The sequence below is a fragment of the Oryctolagus cuniculus genome, chromosome 12 (genome assembly GCF_964237555.1).
Source record: "Oryctolagus cuniculus chromosome 12, mOryCun1.1, whole genome shotgun sequence".
Classification (NCBI taxonomy): domain Eukaryota; kingdom Metazoa; phylum Chordata; class Mammalia; order Lagomorpha; family Leporidae; genus Oryctolagus; species Oryctolagus cuniculus.
In genome coordinates this window covers 77,017,118-77,032,838 of record NC_091443.1, presented here as the reverse complement: position 1 = coordinate 77,032,838, position 15,721 = coordinate 77,017,118, and the positions used below count along the sequence as shown (strand labels likewise).

General features: G+C 39.8%; 1 protein-coding gene across 1 annotated transcript in view; it reads right to left on the bottom strand.

The window, feature by feature from the left end:
* Positions 1 to 15,721, bottom strand: part of UNC13C (unc-13 homolog C) — a 656,715-nt gene that overhangs the window by 322,908 nt on the left and 318,086 nt on the right. The window contains exons 13-14 of the mRNA XM_017348010.3: positions 14,270 to 14,426; positions 1,566 to 1,634 (exon numbers count right to left, since the gene is read on the bottom strand). Coding sequence (XP_017203499.2) covers positions 1,566 to 1,634; positions 14,270 to 14,426 — 226 coding nt within the window. The remainder of the gene's footprint in view (positions 1 to 1,565; positions 1,635 to 14,269; positions 14,427 to 15,721) is intronic.

Here is a 15,721-nt window from a genome sequence, read left to right as displayed (position 1 = left end):
ATGGGGCAAGTTGTTAGCATTAAACCTCCAGTGGGAAAATAAACTAAAATTAGCATTCTGCAAAAGAAAATGGGAAGTAAACTGTGTAAAAATTTTAAAATAACTCTAAGGTAGGTATTATTAAAAACATTTATCAGAAAACATAGGAAGTAAAAGATTTAGATACCCTCTCCTTGGTCTTAGAAGGCCATATTCTTTATTTAACCTCACAATGCACTAAAAATGTGCAAATTAATACCATTGGTGCAAGGTTATGATCTTATTATTTCTTATTTATCAGAGGTTCACTACTAAAAGAAAGGTAGGTTTTCATAATTTTCTCAAGATAGGTGTATTTTTCCAACAATACTTTGGACACTGTATATCTGTTACAATTAATTCATTCATAGTTACAGGGAGGCTTCTGTAAGTTGGAAAAAAGGCTTCCCTGCATGGTCTCATAATCTCTCCTGAAGTACTGCTGATTTCAACCCAAAGGTTCTGTCAGTGAGGCTGGCTGAAAAGTGGCATTCAAAAAACAGATGTTCAGAATTTTGAAGGAAAGATCTAATTATGAAAAAGTTTGAAAAAGAAACCATATCAACATTGAGAAATTTCTTGTATCAATATGCTCTCAGCATGGTTGTCTAAAGAGCAGGGCAACTACAGCTAACTCCTGGATATTCGTGAACTTGAGCAGAGTTCAGGCACCTTGATGATGGTGAATGACATGGCCTCCAGGTCCTTAACCCGTCCCCCCCTCAGAACTTTGCTAATGGCTAGAAGGGCAGTTCTTTTCTCACCAGGTTCCAAACAATATGACTTCAGTAAAATTCGGTTTATAATTTCCAGAGATATGCAATTATTATTTGCCAGTAACAGAGTAATTAAAAATGAATGCAGGAGAGATAAATGTTTGAAAATAAAAATAGTTAGGGTAAACTGTTAAATAATGCAAGATGTAGAAGAGCAACTGTATAATGAATATTGATAGTTCTGTAGTGAAGATATTTTGTGACTATGATTATATAAGGAAGCTTCAACAAGTTCATGGAAAATGGAAATAATGTTCATTTTCATGAACTCTTTCAAAGCTCCTTGTATGTGTACATACAGGAATATGTTTGTGGTTATGTTTCACCCAGAGGTGAAATACAGAACTGTTGACAGTGAACTCTGGACAGCATTCACAGAGCGTAGTGTACAGATTTAGAGTGACAATTTAAAGCAGTGATTTCCAGTAGGAATCTCAAAAGCTAAGAAATAGAGTATCTCAGGAACAAGGGGAGAACTTTCAAAACGAGACCCGGACTAAACATTTACTTTATGAATCCAAGGAGGGTCACTAAATCTGATGTTGTTTTAAAAAGTAAGCTACACACACACATGTTCACACACACAGAGTCCTGTAGGTTTAAGCTCAACAAATCAACCTGAAGAACAACAGAGAACTTCTAGTGTGACAGGACCTGAACTCAGTCTTTCTACTTTCCCTGCATATGTAGTAGGTCATTTGTACAATATGACAAGAAGTCATCTGGACAAAACACAACAGTTTACTTTTAGTTAAGTAATTTGACACATACCCTATATTTTGACAAGTCAATCCTTAAAGAGTTATGTAATTGATCCAGTAGTTTTATGAATTTTTCTCTCTGTAGAAAGCAAACAGAAAACAGGAAAACGTAAATAAGTGGTTATTCTAAATGTAGTACTAGCTACAATTCACATGGGTTGTTTTGCCCTCACTTTATAAAAAAGAAAGACCAAAGATGTCGATGATTTATCCAAGATCACAGAGCTAGTACACAGCATAGCAGTTATTCAAACTCAAATCTCTTTGATGCCAAATCCATGCTCTTCCCAACAAGTCACGATTTTTCTATGATAAATGAAAAATGTACAACTGTTCTAACAAAGTGTCTAGGAGTTGCTTTCTGTAGAAAGAGCTCAGATAAATGAAACGCTACTGTATTTTTCCATGTGTAATGATTCAGCCATACAATACATCAGCAAAAGAAAATATAGCCCACTCCCCTTTGTATTCTCGGACACCATACTGTCAAATACAATTTTAAAAACTTCTCCCACTAATGGAAATGGGGACAACCGTTGTTTCTGTTAGAAAATAACTTCAAAATGCATTTTCCTTTTGGAAGGAAGCACAGACGTCATAATTGGAAAGGATCAATTGCTTTTAAAGGTGGCTTATGATTTAGTGGCAAAAATGGCATGAAACAAGGCCAAAAAATTGCTGCTTCCATTATTCATGCAATGTCCATGCTGGACTATTCTCTTCATAGAAGGATTTGAAGACAGTGTGAATAAGAAATTTGGCTAGTAAGTGTAAGGGTGAAATTGTATGGATTTTATACAAACAAGGGAAAAACACTGACATCACACACATGCAAATCCTGGGGTTAGACACTTCATTACTCAGATTCTCAGCGTTTTCATCAAAACTGAAAACAACTTGGGTGGGGGGAGTGTAAATGACAGTAAAGGACTCTGCCTACATTACTATTCTTCAAGCATCAAATTACTACTTGGGAAAACTGAACAAAAACAGAGACTTCCTAGCAGTTTGACTTAGAAGATGGATTCATGGGCTATAAAACTCATTCCTTGATGTCACTGATCTTAATGGAGTGGGCTGGATATTAAGAGCAGTCCAGACGCCAGCACTGTGGAGGAGTGTGTTAAATCATGGACACAATGCTAGTATCCCAAATGGGCACCTGTTTGAGTCCTGGCTGCTCCACTCTGATCTAGCTCCCCGCTAATATGCCTGGGAAAGCAGCAGAAGATGGCCCAAGTACTTGGGTCCCTGACCCCACATAGGAAACTCCTGGCTTAGCTCTGGCCATTATGACCTTTGGGAAATGAACCCATGGATGGAATATTTCCCTCCCTTCCTCCCTCTCTCTCTCTCTCTAACTCTGCCTTTCAAATAAATAATAAAAATATTTCATATAAAAAAGATCATTCCAATGCATTCTAAGTTGAAACTCCAATATTCTGAGTAAAATACTTCCATTCAATTTACACCTCAGTGAACAAAGTTCATGCATCCCCCCTGTGTGAACCCCCATGGAGGAAATAAAAGGACCCAAGAAGTGAGTCTTGCCATCCAGAATCTTGCAATCTTATTAGGTAGTTTTAAGACTCTGCCAACGGAGCAACCAAAACATACAGATGAGCTAAATGTCTTTTTTTTTCTCTGCCACTCTCCACCAGTTTTTTTCCTAGGAGAGAAGACAATCTATGCTGTCTTTTGTTAGCTCCACAGCTCCTATCCACAAAGGTCAGTGGCACTCCACTAACACTGAAAAATAAAAGAGCCACCCCAGTCATTAGCTTAGGGCACAGTAAAGTGAATCACTCAGATGAGTGGAAAAGTCAGTATGGTGCATGCCATGTCGCTGCCTTCTTCACCTGACCTCTGTGATTGGCACAAATCATCAAGACAGCTGAAGACACTGACCCACTGCTACGGCCCAGATCCCGGCCTTGCTATACTCAGTGGGGGCAAACTGTGCCGTCGTCTGCTCAGCATCCATTCTTCTACTGTCCCTTAGTACTAGAATCTCATGTGTCGAATGTACCCAATAGGAAATGCTAACCTTCTCAAACCTCTTTGTTTCCAAGGATGTCTGGGGGGGGGGGGGTTCATTTTTCTGCCAGGGTCCATTTGGATATTTAGAACGTCATTCATGAGCCATACAAAATTATCAATGTAAAAATTAACTTACTGTAGATTTATTGAATTTCAAGTCCCACCTATTGTTTCCTTGGCAGGTGCAAGCCAAATGATTGTGGGGGCCTTATACAGTTGTGGGCTGGATGTTCCCCACCCCTGCATACACAGTAGGGGTTTGGCCAATGAGATGGATACAGTTTCTTAAACAGAATGGAGTCATACCCTATTATCAATGAACTATTATTTGAAAAAAAATCCTAAAAACATACTTGGCACACAGTGTTAGTTATATTAACATTTGCCATAGAATTTTGTGCTCTGTATACATTGCAGGCTTTTTATCTTATCCCCTGTGCATCTCCAATTTTCCCACAGTAAACTCAGATATTAAAACGTGGAGCTATTATTTCATGCCAATAACACGAAAAGCTAAGCAATAGAAAGGTAAGGTAGAGCCAGAAGCTTGAAGAAGGAGCCCCACATCCTCCTCCACTTGCCCAGTCTTCATATTATAAGAGGTATTTATTTATTTTGAAAGAGTTATAGAAAGGAAGGGAGAGACACACAAAGACAGAGAGGCAGAGAGAGGTGGAGAGAGATGGTTCACTCCGCAGATGGCTGTGATGGCTGTAATGGCTAGGGCTGGGCCAAGCTGAAAACATTAGTGTAATCTGGGTCTCATAGAGGGTTGTGGGAACCCAAACACTTGGGCCATCTTCTGTTGCTTTTCCCAGGCCATCAGCAGGGAACTGGATCAGAAGTGGAGAAGCCAGGGCACGAACATGGGATGCAGGCATGGTAGGCAGCAGATTAACCTGCTATGCCACCTCAGCTCCCATCTGCCCATTCTTTTTAAAGAAGTAATAACCTTGTAGTGGGCATTTGGTCCGACACTTAAGAGGTGGGGCAAGACAAGTTGCATATCCAAGTGGCTGGATTTGAGGCCTGGATTCAATTCCCAGTGCCAGTGCAGACTGAGAGGAAGTAGTGATGGCTAAAGTTTGCCACCCATGTAACAGACCTGGTTTTATCTCAATTGATCCCACTGTAGGCATTTGGGGAGTGAACCAGCAGATGGGATTCTGTTATTTTACTTACAAATAAAGAGTAAATAAAAATCAACATAAAATTACAATACTAAGCAGCTACAGTGATTGTGAATTCTTCACTTCCAGACTTGGGTTTATGGGGAAATGAAACCTTGTTTAGCGAAGTTTATTTAGTTGAATTTTCTGCTTCACACAGCTGAATAGAATTCTGACTGACAGAGATCACATATTAAATCTCCTTCCTTAAGTCTTCAGTGCCCAGCTGGAAAATTTACATTCAAGAAAAATGAAAAACCGGGGAGAAGACCGCTGGGCTTGTTGTCACAGAATCCCAAACAATATCAGATGATGGGAAATTAGAAGCATGCTGCTGATTGAATTTTCAAAGAGATTCTTTCAACAGCAGGGCAGCTTGAAATTTGATTTTATTTACCATATTTCTATTTAACTAGAGGGAGACTACCTTTGCAAGAGCAGCCGAGGCCTCTTGCCTACACTGTGTGATTTGCAAAGTAACAAAAGACTGTGTGATTAAAAAACATGTCTTCTGAAGGCCACATCATTCAGTTGTTTGTATTCGAGGAGGGACCCGTAGGTCTAACAGGAGATCAATCCATAATAAATATAGTAAGTTCTGTCATTATCAAAAATTAGGCTTAATTAGTTGATCAGAAGAACTAGTCCAGGGTCAGAACACTGTCTACAAAGGTCTAGAAAGCAGATCTTTTTGACTTTGTGACCTCTGTCACAGCAATTCAACTCTGAGGCTGTAGCCAACAACTGCTACAGACAACACACTGGCTGCCTTCCAGACGGATTTTATTAATAGGAACTTAAGTTTGAATTTCATACAATTTCATGTGCCAAAACCTGCTATTTTTAAAAATTCCACTCAACATTTGAAAATGGAGCAAAGCAATTTTAGATTATGGTTCACAGGAGCCTAATTTGGCCCATGGACAGACAGGAGATTTAGACTGGGTGAGGGAGAACAGGTGCATTCTCAAAACTTTTCTCCAGAATTCTGGGAACTGTAGAAGTAAAGCTACAGTAAAAAAAAAAAAAAAAAAAAAAAAAAAAAAAAAAAAGGGCATGGAGGGTCCGGCGCTGTGGCGCAATGGGGTAAAGCCAGCATCCCATGTGGGCACTGGTTCTAGTCCCGGCTGGTCCTCTTCCAATCCAGCTCTCTGCTATGGCCTGGGAAAGTGGTGGAGGATGATCCAAGTGCTTGGGCCCCTGCACCCATGTGGGAGACCTGGAGGAAGCTCCTGGTTCCTGGCTTCGGATCAGCACAGTGCCGGCTGTTGCAGCCAGTTAGGGAGTGAACCAGCAGATGGAGGACCTCTCTCTCTCTCTCTACCTCTCTCTGTAACTCTGTCTTTCAAATAAATAAAATAAATCTTAAAAAAAAAAAAAAAAGAAAAAGGCATGGGAACTTTGGCTTTATCCTCAGCTTCTCTCTTTAATTCCTTTCTTTCCCGCTGTCCCTCTCCCACAGCAGGGGCGCGTTTCACCAGAGCTAATGATGGCTGAGCCTTAGGGCTGCTTTCCCCCTGGCTATGAATTCACATGACCTTAGCTTTTCCTACAGGTTTCAGGTGTAAGATAAAAATCATTCTGAGCTGAACTCCCAAACTGAAACTTTTTTCCTCAGATCATAATAAAAACATTACATTAAAAGAAGAGACAAAAGTTTTGGAGACAGGTTATTTTGATGAGGTTTTTTGATAATTCAATGAGTGTGAACATGTCATCACATTGGACATATGTTTGTTTCTTACTAGTTTAAGACTGACACTCTATTCAGTGAAGGTGTGATAAAATTATAAAATACCACTACAGTGAGGCTTTGAATGGCAAACTGATATATAAATGCCATTGATTCAAAGTGTCTTGTTACACGTCCTTTATAAGAAATCATGAAAAGTACAGACATGCTGGAGTTCACTCACCCAGAAAGCCAGAAGCCCCTCAGTTGAACCTGAGACAGGCTTCTTTCTGACTTCAGGTGCTGACTTCTCTTTTCCTAGAGAAATTCTATAGGAGCTTGTAATTGCACAGTTTTCTCAGCCCCTTTGATATGTAAATCTTTCTAAAAGCATCTTGCCAGTTTTATGTCAGGAAAGGCTTCCTCAAGACTTGGGCTCCAGTCCTCTGAAATACCATCCCCAGACAGTCCCTCTATCACCATTCTCTGTAAGACAGTAGGAGCCTAACTTGGATAGATGTCAGTAAATACTAATGATCTAATCACCGAAAACAAAATTGTAACTCAAACACTCAATATGCTGGGAACGTCACATTGACCACTGGCTATATTCTGAGAATTACTATGGAATGACCTGCCTGTGGCCCTCTGGGTGATAGTTTAAGTATCTAACCCTTCTTAGGATGTTTTATATTAATTACATCTTAACCCTGTCTCACACACATTCTTTCTCTCCCCTCTGCAGTATTTCCACTACAAACTGATTGTTCCAAATTGAAAGCTGAAGATTATGCCTTCTACTTTAACGATGAAATCCAGGGTGGTGGCACAGCATGCTAAGCTACCACTTGTGACACCTGCATACCATATCAGGGTACTGATTGGAATCCCTGCTGCTCTGCTTCTAATTCAGCTCCCTGTTAACACGCCTCAGAAAAAGGTGGATGATGGTGCAAGTACTTGGGCCCCTTAAATGCCTGCGGGAGACTCAGATGGAGTTTCAGGATCTTGGCTTCAGGCTGGCCCATCCCTGGAGAGTGAATCAGTGGATAGAATCTCTCTCTCTCTCTCTCTCTCTCTCTCTCTGGGTGTGTGTGTGTCTCCCTATCATTCTGTCTTTCAAAAACTAAATAAATAATAATGAAATCCAAACATCTTAGTTAGTCTCAAAGGCCTTCAACAAGTTGAAACCGAACCCCTATAATGTAAAAGAAAGACCTGTCTCTTGTCTAGCTCTCTCTAAGCCTAAGTTCTCCTTTATCAAAATTTCTGCCCTTTATCAAGAGAAATTCACTGACTGGAGCCCACCTGGCCATCATAAATTCCCTGAAGAGTACAGCATCACTAACCAATCAAGAAAGATCACAAGTCCCATTGACCAACCAGGAAGCTGGATACAAGCTGACCCCACACCTCTCAGCCTCAATTCCAACCTATAAGAACCTGCATCTCTAAGTATATGGGAAGCCCAGGAATTAAGTAATAGCTACCTAGCTCCTTGCTCTGCATTTTGCGAAGAATACCTTCTTTCTTCCATTAGTGAGTGACTCTGCACAGTGGGCAAGCAGACCTGGTTTGTGGGTCTGGTTTGATCTACAGCAACACCTCCAGCTAGTCTGGGGTGTTGTTCAGCAACAACGCTACCCAAAGAACCCAGCCTCTCTTAAACGTCCATCATTTCTTCTCTCAGCCCTACTCAGTAGGCAGGCCACCATCTGCTCACTTTTTTCAACTTATTTTGCATTTTTACTTTTCCTTGTTTTTCCTCAAATATTGTGCTAGGCCTATGGTAGTTTGTTGACTACATCTTGGACTCTGAAATACCAGTAATTCCGAAGAGTACTGCTTCTTTGTAAAGCAGCCATGAGTCTCTGAAAAGAATCCTTTGTTCCGGGGCCATCAAAGAAGGAGGTACCTTTCTCTGAAGGGAGGAGAGAACTTCCACTTTGACTATGACCCTGTCGGAATAAGATTCAAGTCGGCAAACTCAAAAGGCTTCCATACCCTTGGCAACTCAAGACTAGAGCCTAGGGAGATTACTGATGCCATAAACAAGAGTGTCAAATTGTTAAGTCAACAACAGGAGTCACTGTGCACTTACTTCTCATGTGGGATCTGTCCTTAATGTGTTGTCCAATGTGAAGTAATGCTATAACTAGTACTGAAACAGTATTTTACACTTTGTGTTTCTGTGTGGGTGCAAACTGATGAAATCTTTACTTAATATATACTAAATTGATCTTCTGTATATAAAGAGAATTGAAAATGAATCTTGATTGTCGCTCCCCCTCTTCATGGAGGAACGACACTAAACCCTGCCTAGGCTTCATATCCGAGTCACGGCACCATTATGTCGCTCCCCGTCTTCGTGGAGGAACGACACAGGACCCTGCGCTGTTCTTTCGTCTGCTCGGCCCTCCCCGGGTTTGCTGCTGGTTCTTCCCGGGTTGGCTACTGTCCCTTCCACCTCCGTGGAAGGGCGGTTCCCCCTGGCCACTTTCCCCACTTCCGCAGGGGAGTGGCACACCGCCGGCCGGCTCTCTCGGGGGCTGCACAGGTGTTCCTTCAGATAGATGTTCCCCTTAGATGTTCCTCGTGCATGTTGTCTCTCTCCTCCTTTATAGTCCTCTTCCGCCAATCCCAACTCTGCTACCCACACGCCGAGTACGCTGCTCTTCTCCAATCAGAAGTAGGTCCTACAGTTTATTGGTTGAACTGGAGGCAGCTGTGTAGAAGCTGTTTCCCTTCTCAGCGCCATATTGTGGGAGAGCAGATGCATAGAATAAGTCTTAATTCCAGTAACTTAGTCTAGTCCGAGTTGCTCCCCACACTTGATGTGAATGGAATGGGAGAGGGAGCGGGAGATGGGAGGGGTGCGAGTGGGAGGGAAATTATGGGGGTGAGGGAGCCATTATAATCCATGAACTGTACTTTGGAAATTTATATTTACTAAATTAAAAAAAAAAAAAAAAACAAAAAAAATAAAAAAGAATCCTTTGTTCCTCTTCAGTGTCAAAGCATTTTTAAACACTATAAAACTCCTTTTACATTCACCCCATTTTGGATTGATTTAGGATGATTTTGCATATTTATATGATTATCCCATTAGGAAATAAAGCCTCAGATGTCAAGGCAGTTTACATGAAGTATCAAATATACTGAATGAATATGTAGACAAATACAAGAATAGATGTAATTTAAAGGAAATACTTATTGGCATATTTGTCTTGGATTGGCACTGACTGTCAAAGAGAATGTGTATATGCTTAGGAAAAAATAGAGCTAGTTAACCATTATTTTTATTAATAATGTATTATACAAGTGTACCTTAAGATAACTCAGTAAATTTCTGAAGACAAGCCAGAATTAAAATATTGACCCTCACCTCATGGAGTTTTCTTCCTTTTCAAGCCCTGATCTACCTGGGGGTTTCTTCAATACCCATGGAGACATTTTCTCCAACACAATGCTTTGATCTTAGCTCCAAACAACATTTACCCTCAGTGGGGTGCTGGTAAACTGGCTCTCTGAAAGCAAAAAGCTTTGATTTTAGCCTTTACCAATTTCCATGATGTAAATATGCTCAATATGTCCAACTTCAAGGATGGCTGCGTTTAACAGCTTACTTTCAATAATCTTAAAAATTTAGAAATTAGTTCTTATGAGTAAGTATGAGCCAATTGTAGCCTACTACTGTTTTACAGCCAATTTTCAACAATCTACTTCCAAAGTTCATCTAAGGCCCAAGACATCCACCTTTGAAATGTTAACTAATGCATAGGACATCCCTTTCCTTCACCCTGCTGCTCTCCTCTCTTATTCAGGAAGCTTGCTTGTGGTGCCACTTATCAAATAGACAGCCCATGACAAATCGCTTCAACTTTTGTCTTCACAATATCTTCTGTATCCAAATTTCCTTAGCCTTTCACTGCCCTTTTTTTTTTTTCCTGCAACATTTCAGCTTGGAGCCAATATAACCATCTGTCACATATCTTACTATATCCACATCAAAATGCTGACAAACTCTGACAAAAATTTCACAAGCCCATGAAATATGTGACACCAAATTTATGGTGCCCAACATCAAATGTTACCCTCAGATTTAGTAGGAATTCTTTCGTGTGGCTCCGAAACATTCTTCTTAGCGTTCTCTTCAGTAGCTTATCCAAACCATTACCACCCTCCTCTACTTCATACACCCACACTGTAGTCCTTGTTTTGTAATTAAAGCATGCCTGGTCCTTGCAGACAATCATAGAGACACTTAAGGAAACGGGGTATGGTCTCCACTTCTCTATCAGAAGCTTAGAATTCTTTGTGAGGACAACTATTCCTCCACATTTAATCAGGGACATTTGTCATGAAAAAAACTCTTCTTTAAAAATTTGATTATATTTTAGTGAACAAATGAACCTTAGCTGACACAACTGTTCATCTCTATCATTCCTTGAATAATCCCATGAAGTCAGTGGTAGCTTTGGGGTTCACAAGGAGGGAAGGCCTACACTTCTGGGAATGGAGAGGCCTACTTCCAGGGAAAAAAGTCCTTGTCAAGGTCCCTGTGGGTGCCTAAAGGTCAACCAATGAGGATCAGACCCACCTCAACCTTTAACCCCCCTGCCCTGAATCTATAAAAGGAGCTCTCCCAATCTCTGACCCGCGACTTCCCTGGCCACCCCCGCTCTGTTGCTCTATTGGGACGGGGGAACCTCGCCCGGGAGCAGAACCCCAATAAAAGCCTGTGAATTAATTGATTCATTGGCCTGGGAAGATTTGTTACACGCCGGACACCTTGCAGTCAGGAGTTATCAACTGCTTCACTGAATAATCATTCTAAAAAATCCGAGTTGTTCATTTCTTTGACTGCCTTACATAAACATTTTACAACAGTCGATAATGCTTTAGACTCCTATTTTTCAAAAGCTGTTAGCTATACCTCTCATATCACATCTTTGTTACCATTTTCATCCAGTTCATCCAGCCATTTTATTCAGTAAACTTTGCTTGTCTCTCTTGCCTACAAGGAAGCTTCTGTCCCTGTTGGTTTATTTTTGAGCATTTTTCATTTACAACATGACTTCAACTAACATTTAGACAAAAAGACTTGAATTTATAAGTGTAATAGTTTTCTTGCAGGTTTGTTTTACAGTTGTCATAGGTAGGACGTCTTTTTCCACCTGTTTTATTGTTTGAGACTCAGAGGGACTGGTTTATACCTTGGAGAAGAGGAAAGGATGGACACTATAGCTGTCACTGGGCTCCAGGTGACAATCTCAGCTTCCGTACTCAGATAAATAAAAACTTGGGTCTCCAAAGAGGAGGTGGGTGACAGTATACTTTGTAGTTAGTGGAATCAGCAAGTTGTAGTATTTTCAGGAGAGAAAAATAGTCAAAATCACATATCAAATCAGCAGTTTGTCAAGATGTAGTTAGCAGAAATGTTTTATTATTTTGACCCTATTCTATAAGAAGATATTTGATTTATAAAATAAAGTTTTTATAGCCCTGTTGCACTGAAACACTGAGATGTACTTAATCAAACCGCTTTCTCCTCTTCCGGTCTGCATGAAGTAAAGGGACATGTTATCTAATTTTCCTCCAGGTAGCTTTTATGGAAGATATTAATCACATAACCCCGTCTTCTCTCTCAGTGTTCCACAAGTTTGGCTTATTCCCCACAGTGTAGGCAGGCAAAATATTGGAAGCAAAACAATTTCGTAACAGAATGCTTTATGTTATGGGGAAAATTCCCAAACGAGTATTGTTACCAAGATGAAGTTTTTATAAAAAAAAAAAAAAAAAACCTGTTCTATGATCTGATATTTGGTCGTAATAGTATTTTGTTGAGCTGGCTAGGGAAAGTTCTTTGGTCCCAGCTCCTATAGAGCCAATATATAAAATATAAGGAGCTGATGATAATAGTGGTGACACTGCAGTGGGACAGGAGAGAAAAAAATCCTTACACCTTATATAATTACAGCACTTTCAATTTTTACAAACTGGCTTCCCATCTTTTATCTTATTTAATGTTCATCATAAATTTGAGAAACAAGTTAGAGCACGAATTACTATCTTTATATAGCAGGTCCAGAAAGAAAGGTTTGGATAATTGAACTGACTTTTGCTACATTTGAATAAAAACTCAAACCTCAAACTCTCAATTCAGAGTGTTCTTTGTTACTGGAATTCACTTGATTTGTCACTAAATCTCAATTATTTCTTCCTTTTATTCATCGCAGCTCACCTCGCACACCTATATGCCTTCTCCTTTTTAGATAAAAAGGACAGAAACAGAATAATCACAGAAACATATTTTCTCTATTGGGTTTTTGCCTTTTTATTTTCTGTGTGTTGATTGTTTCTATTTTATGACACATACTTCAAAATTCGATTTCTAACAACAGATTCAATAACAAAATCTAATCAGTGAACTAATTTGGAACTGCATTGCCAAAAATAACTGGTGCCACGGAAATCGCATCCCTAAAATGGAGCTTAGTTCCCACCCCCCCCAAAAAAAAAAAAAAAAACAGAGAATTAAAAAAATACTATATCACTGGATTCTTGGATATCAGTGCTGCACATCCAGTTTTCCTGGTTAAAATTCTTGCGGTTTTCCAGGCATTTTTCTTCTTTCCTCAATGTCTACCTCCCCACAGAAACCAAGTGCTACTGATTATGTTGATTTTATGCCCTTGAAAGGTCTAGAATCTATGCTTTTTAATTTATTACCACTAACTCTGGCTTAATTTGAATTCTCACCAATTTACAGAGTTTGCTCTTAGTTTATATCCTATTTCCATTCTTACTAATTTCAATTTCGTTATACTTATAGAGAATGAGTTCTATTGGCAGGTACAGCAGACACAGTCTTGCATTTCCCCTTTCATGTGTAATGATGTCTGAATACTTCAAGTGGACAGCCTTAATGAAGCACAGATGATTCCTTCAGGCTCTTTATATAGCTATTGTTTTTGACACCAACAGGAAGTATACAGTGAGCCCACAGTTGTCAGAAAAAGCAAACACATAGATACCAGAGAACTGTTTCTAAAACTGGGGAATCTGGAAGAATGAATCCCAAGTTTGCACACATGATAGATTCCCTATAGAGCCCCAGTACTCTCTTTAAAAATGTATGTTTCCCTCAATTAGAAAGATCCTTTCAGACATGGGGATTCAATTCTTTTTTTTTTTAATGGGTTGTTTTACAAACAAAAATGAAACTGACACAATGGCATAAATAAGATTTAGATCAATTCTAATAAGGAGTCCTACTATCAAATAAAATTTCACTGAAGGTAGGTGTTTCAAATGAAGTTTGAACCGTAGCCAAGTATACGAACAGATATTTTGTAAGACGTCCCTTCAGCAATAAGATTCAAGAATATCTTGAGGCCGGCGCCGCGGCTCACTAGGCTAATCCTCCGCCTTGCGGCGCCAGCACACCGGGTTCTAGTCCCGGTCGGGGCGCTGGATTCTGTCCCGGTTGCCCCTCTTCCAGGCCAGCTCTCTGCTGTGGCCCGGGAGTGCAGTGGAGGATGGCCCAGGTGCTTGGGCCCTGCACCCCATGGGAGACCAGGAGAAGCACCTGGCTCCTGCCTTCGGATCAGCGCGGTGCGCCGGCCGCGGCCGCCATTGGAGTGTGAACCAATGGCAAAGGAAGACCTTTCTCTCTGTCTCTCTCTCTCTCACTGTCCACTCTGCCTGTCAAAAAATAAAAATAAAAAAAAATAAAAAAAATTTCTTTAAAGAATATCTTGAGTGCAAGGCTACTTGTAAATGAAGTCCTATACGTTCCTAGGAATTTCAAAGTCCAAAAATGATACTTACACCAAAGTTGGTGGCGGCGAATCTATCTGAGGCAGAAACCTGTACATTAGTTGAGACTGTTGTGTGAGCGTAGAAAGCATTTATATTAGCAAGCAAAGTGCTCATGACGGCAGGGACACCGGGACACATGTATTTAGAAGACAGACATGAAAAGTGCCTGCAGGACAAAAGAACATAAAGTGTTTTTAAAACAGAAGCTAATTAATTCACAGAACAGCACGTCTTCTAACATCAGCAGTTAATTTTTCAACTACATCAATGGACAGGACAGAAAACTCCCAAGATCTCTAATTCAAAGAGAAAACGATTTCAGCCTTTTGAAAATCTCTCATTCAGAAATGTGAAGTGGCTTAATTAGAATGTGATTTGCCACAGGGTTCTGTCCAATTCCTTTCAGCTGTGCGGGTGTGTGTGCACACTCCAGAGTACAATGTCCTCTGGAATTCAGCACAGCCAGAAGCAATGACACCGGGGGCTCCCTCTCTCCTCCAGCCTGCCCCTCCTATCTCTGTTCCTGAAATCCCATATTCCAACCAGAAGGTTCTTTTGCACTTGCATTCCCCTACCCCTGGTGACAAAGCAAGAGGCCCTCCCGTTATGACACGTTAACTAAACAAGCCAACCTGTCTTGAGTTCAGTTTCTGAGGTCTTTAGAAAGGAAGATCTTCCATTAATAAATCTGTTTCTTAAGCACTTTATTACAGATAGGATTTAATTAGGCAAACAGATGAATGGTGAGGATGGATTGAATTATACTGGCTTTGTGCTGCAAGACCATTCCTTTTAAACCTTGAATAATAGTATCACTTATAGCCATCAAAAGCATCAAGTGTTCAATTCTGTTACTTCTTTCAAGGAAAACTGTTTCATTTGAATTACCACAAAAGATGTGGAAACTGAAGGAATGACTCATGATAAAAGTGAATGATAAAATATTCATGGAGAAAAGAAATTTTCAGTATGTAACCAATCCAATTATGTTCTCATATCTTAGTAATTTATCCTCTGACTTGCTGATTCTGAATTTCACTTTACTGAACACAAACACACAATCTACACAAATACCTTGAGAGGCACTCCTAAAATAAATGAATGGTAGCCTTGAAAAATCGTAGCTGCTTCTTATGTAATGATAGTGGCCAATCAACGCAGATTATAATTTTTAACCGAGTTTTGAGTTCATGAGTAACACTTTATGCCACGAGCAAGACTTGACTAAGGTAATTTTATGCCAAAATTGGATTATCATTGATTGCCTTTTAAATTAAATAACACATATTTTGACTTTAATATGTTTTAACATTATAAATAACACTAAGAACACAGACTTTATTTAACTAGAAATTTAAAAATTAAGCTATGCCATTAGATTTCTTTTTAAAATTTGTACATAATTAGATATCTTAGAATTAAATCACAGGTCAAGAGTTGCAGAATCTGTAATTCCTGAAA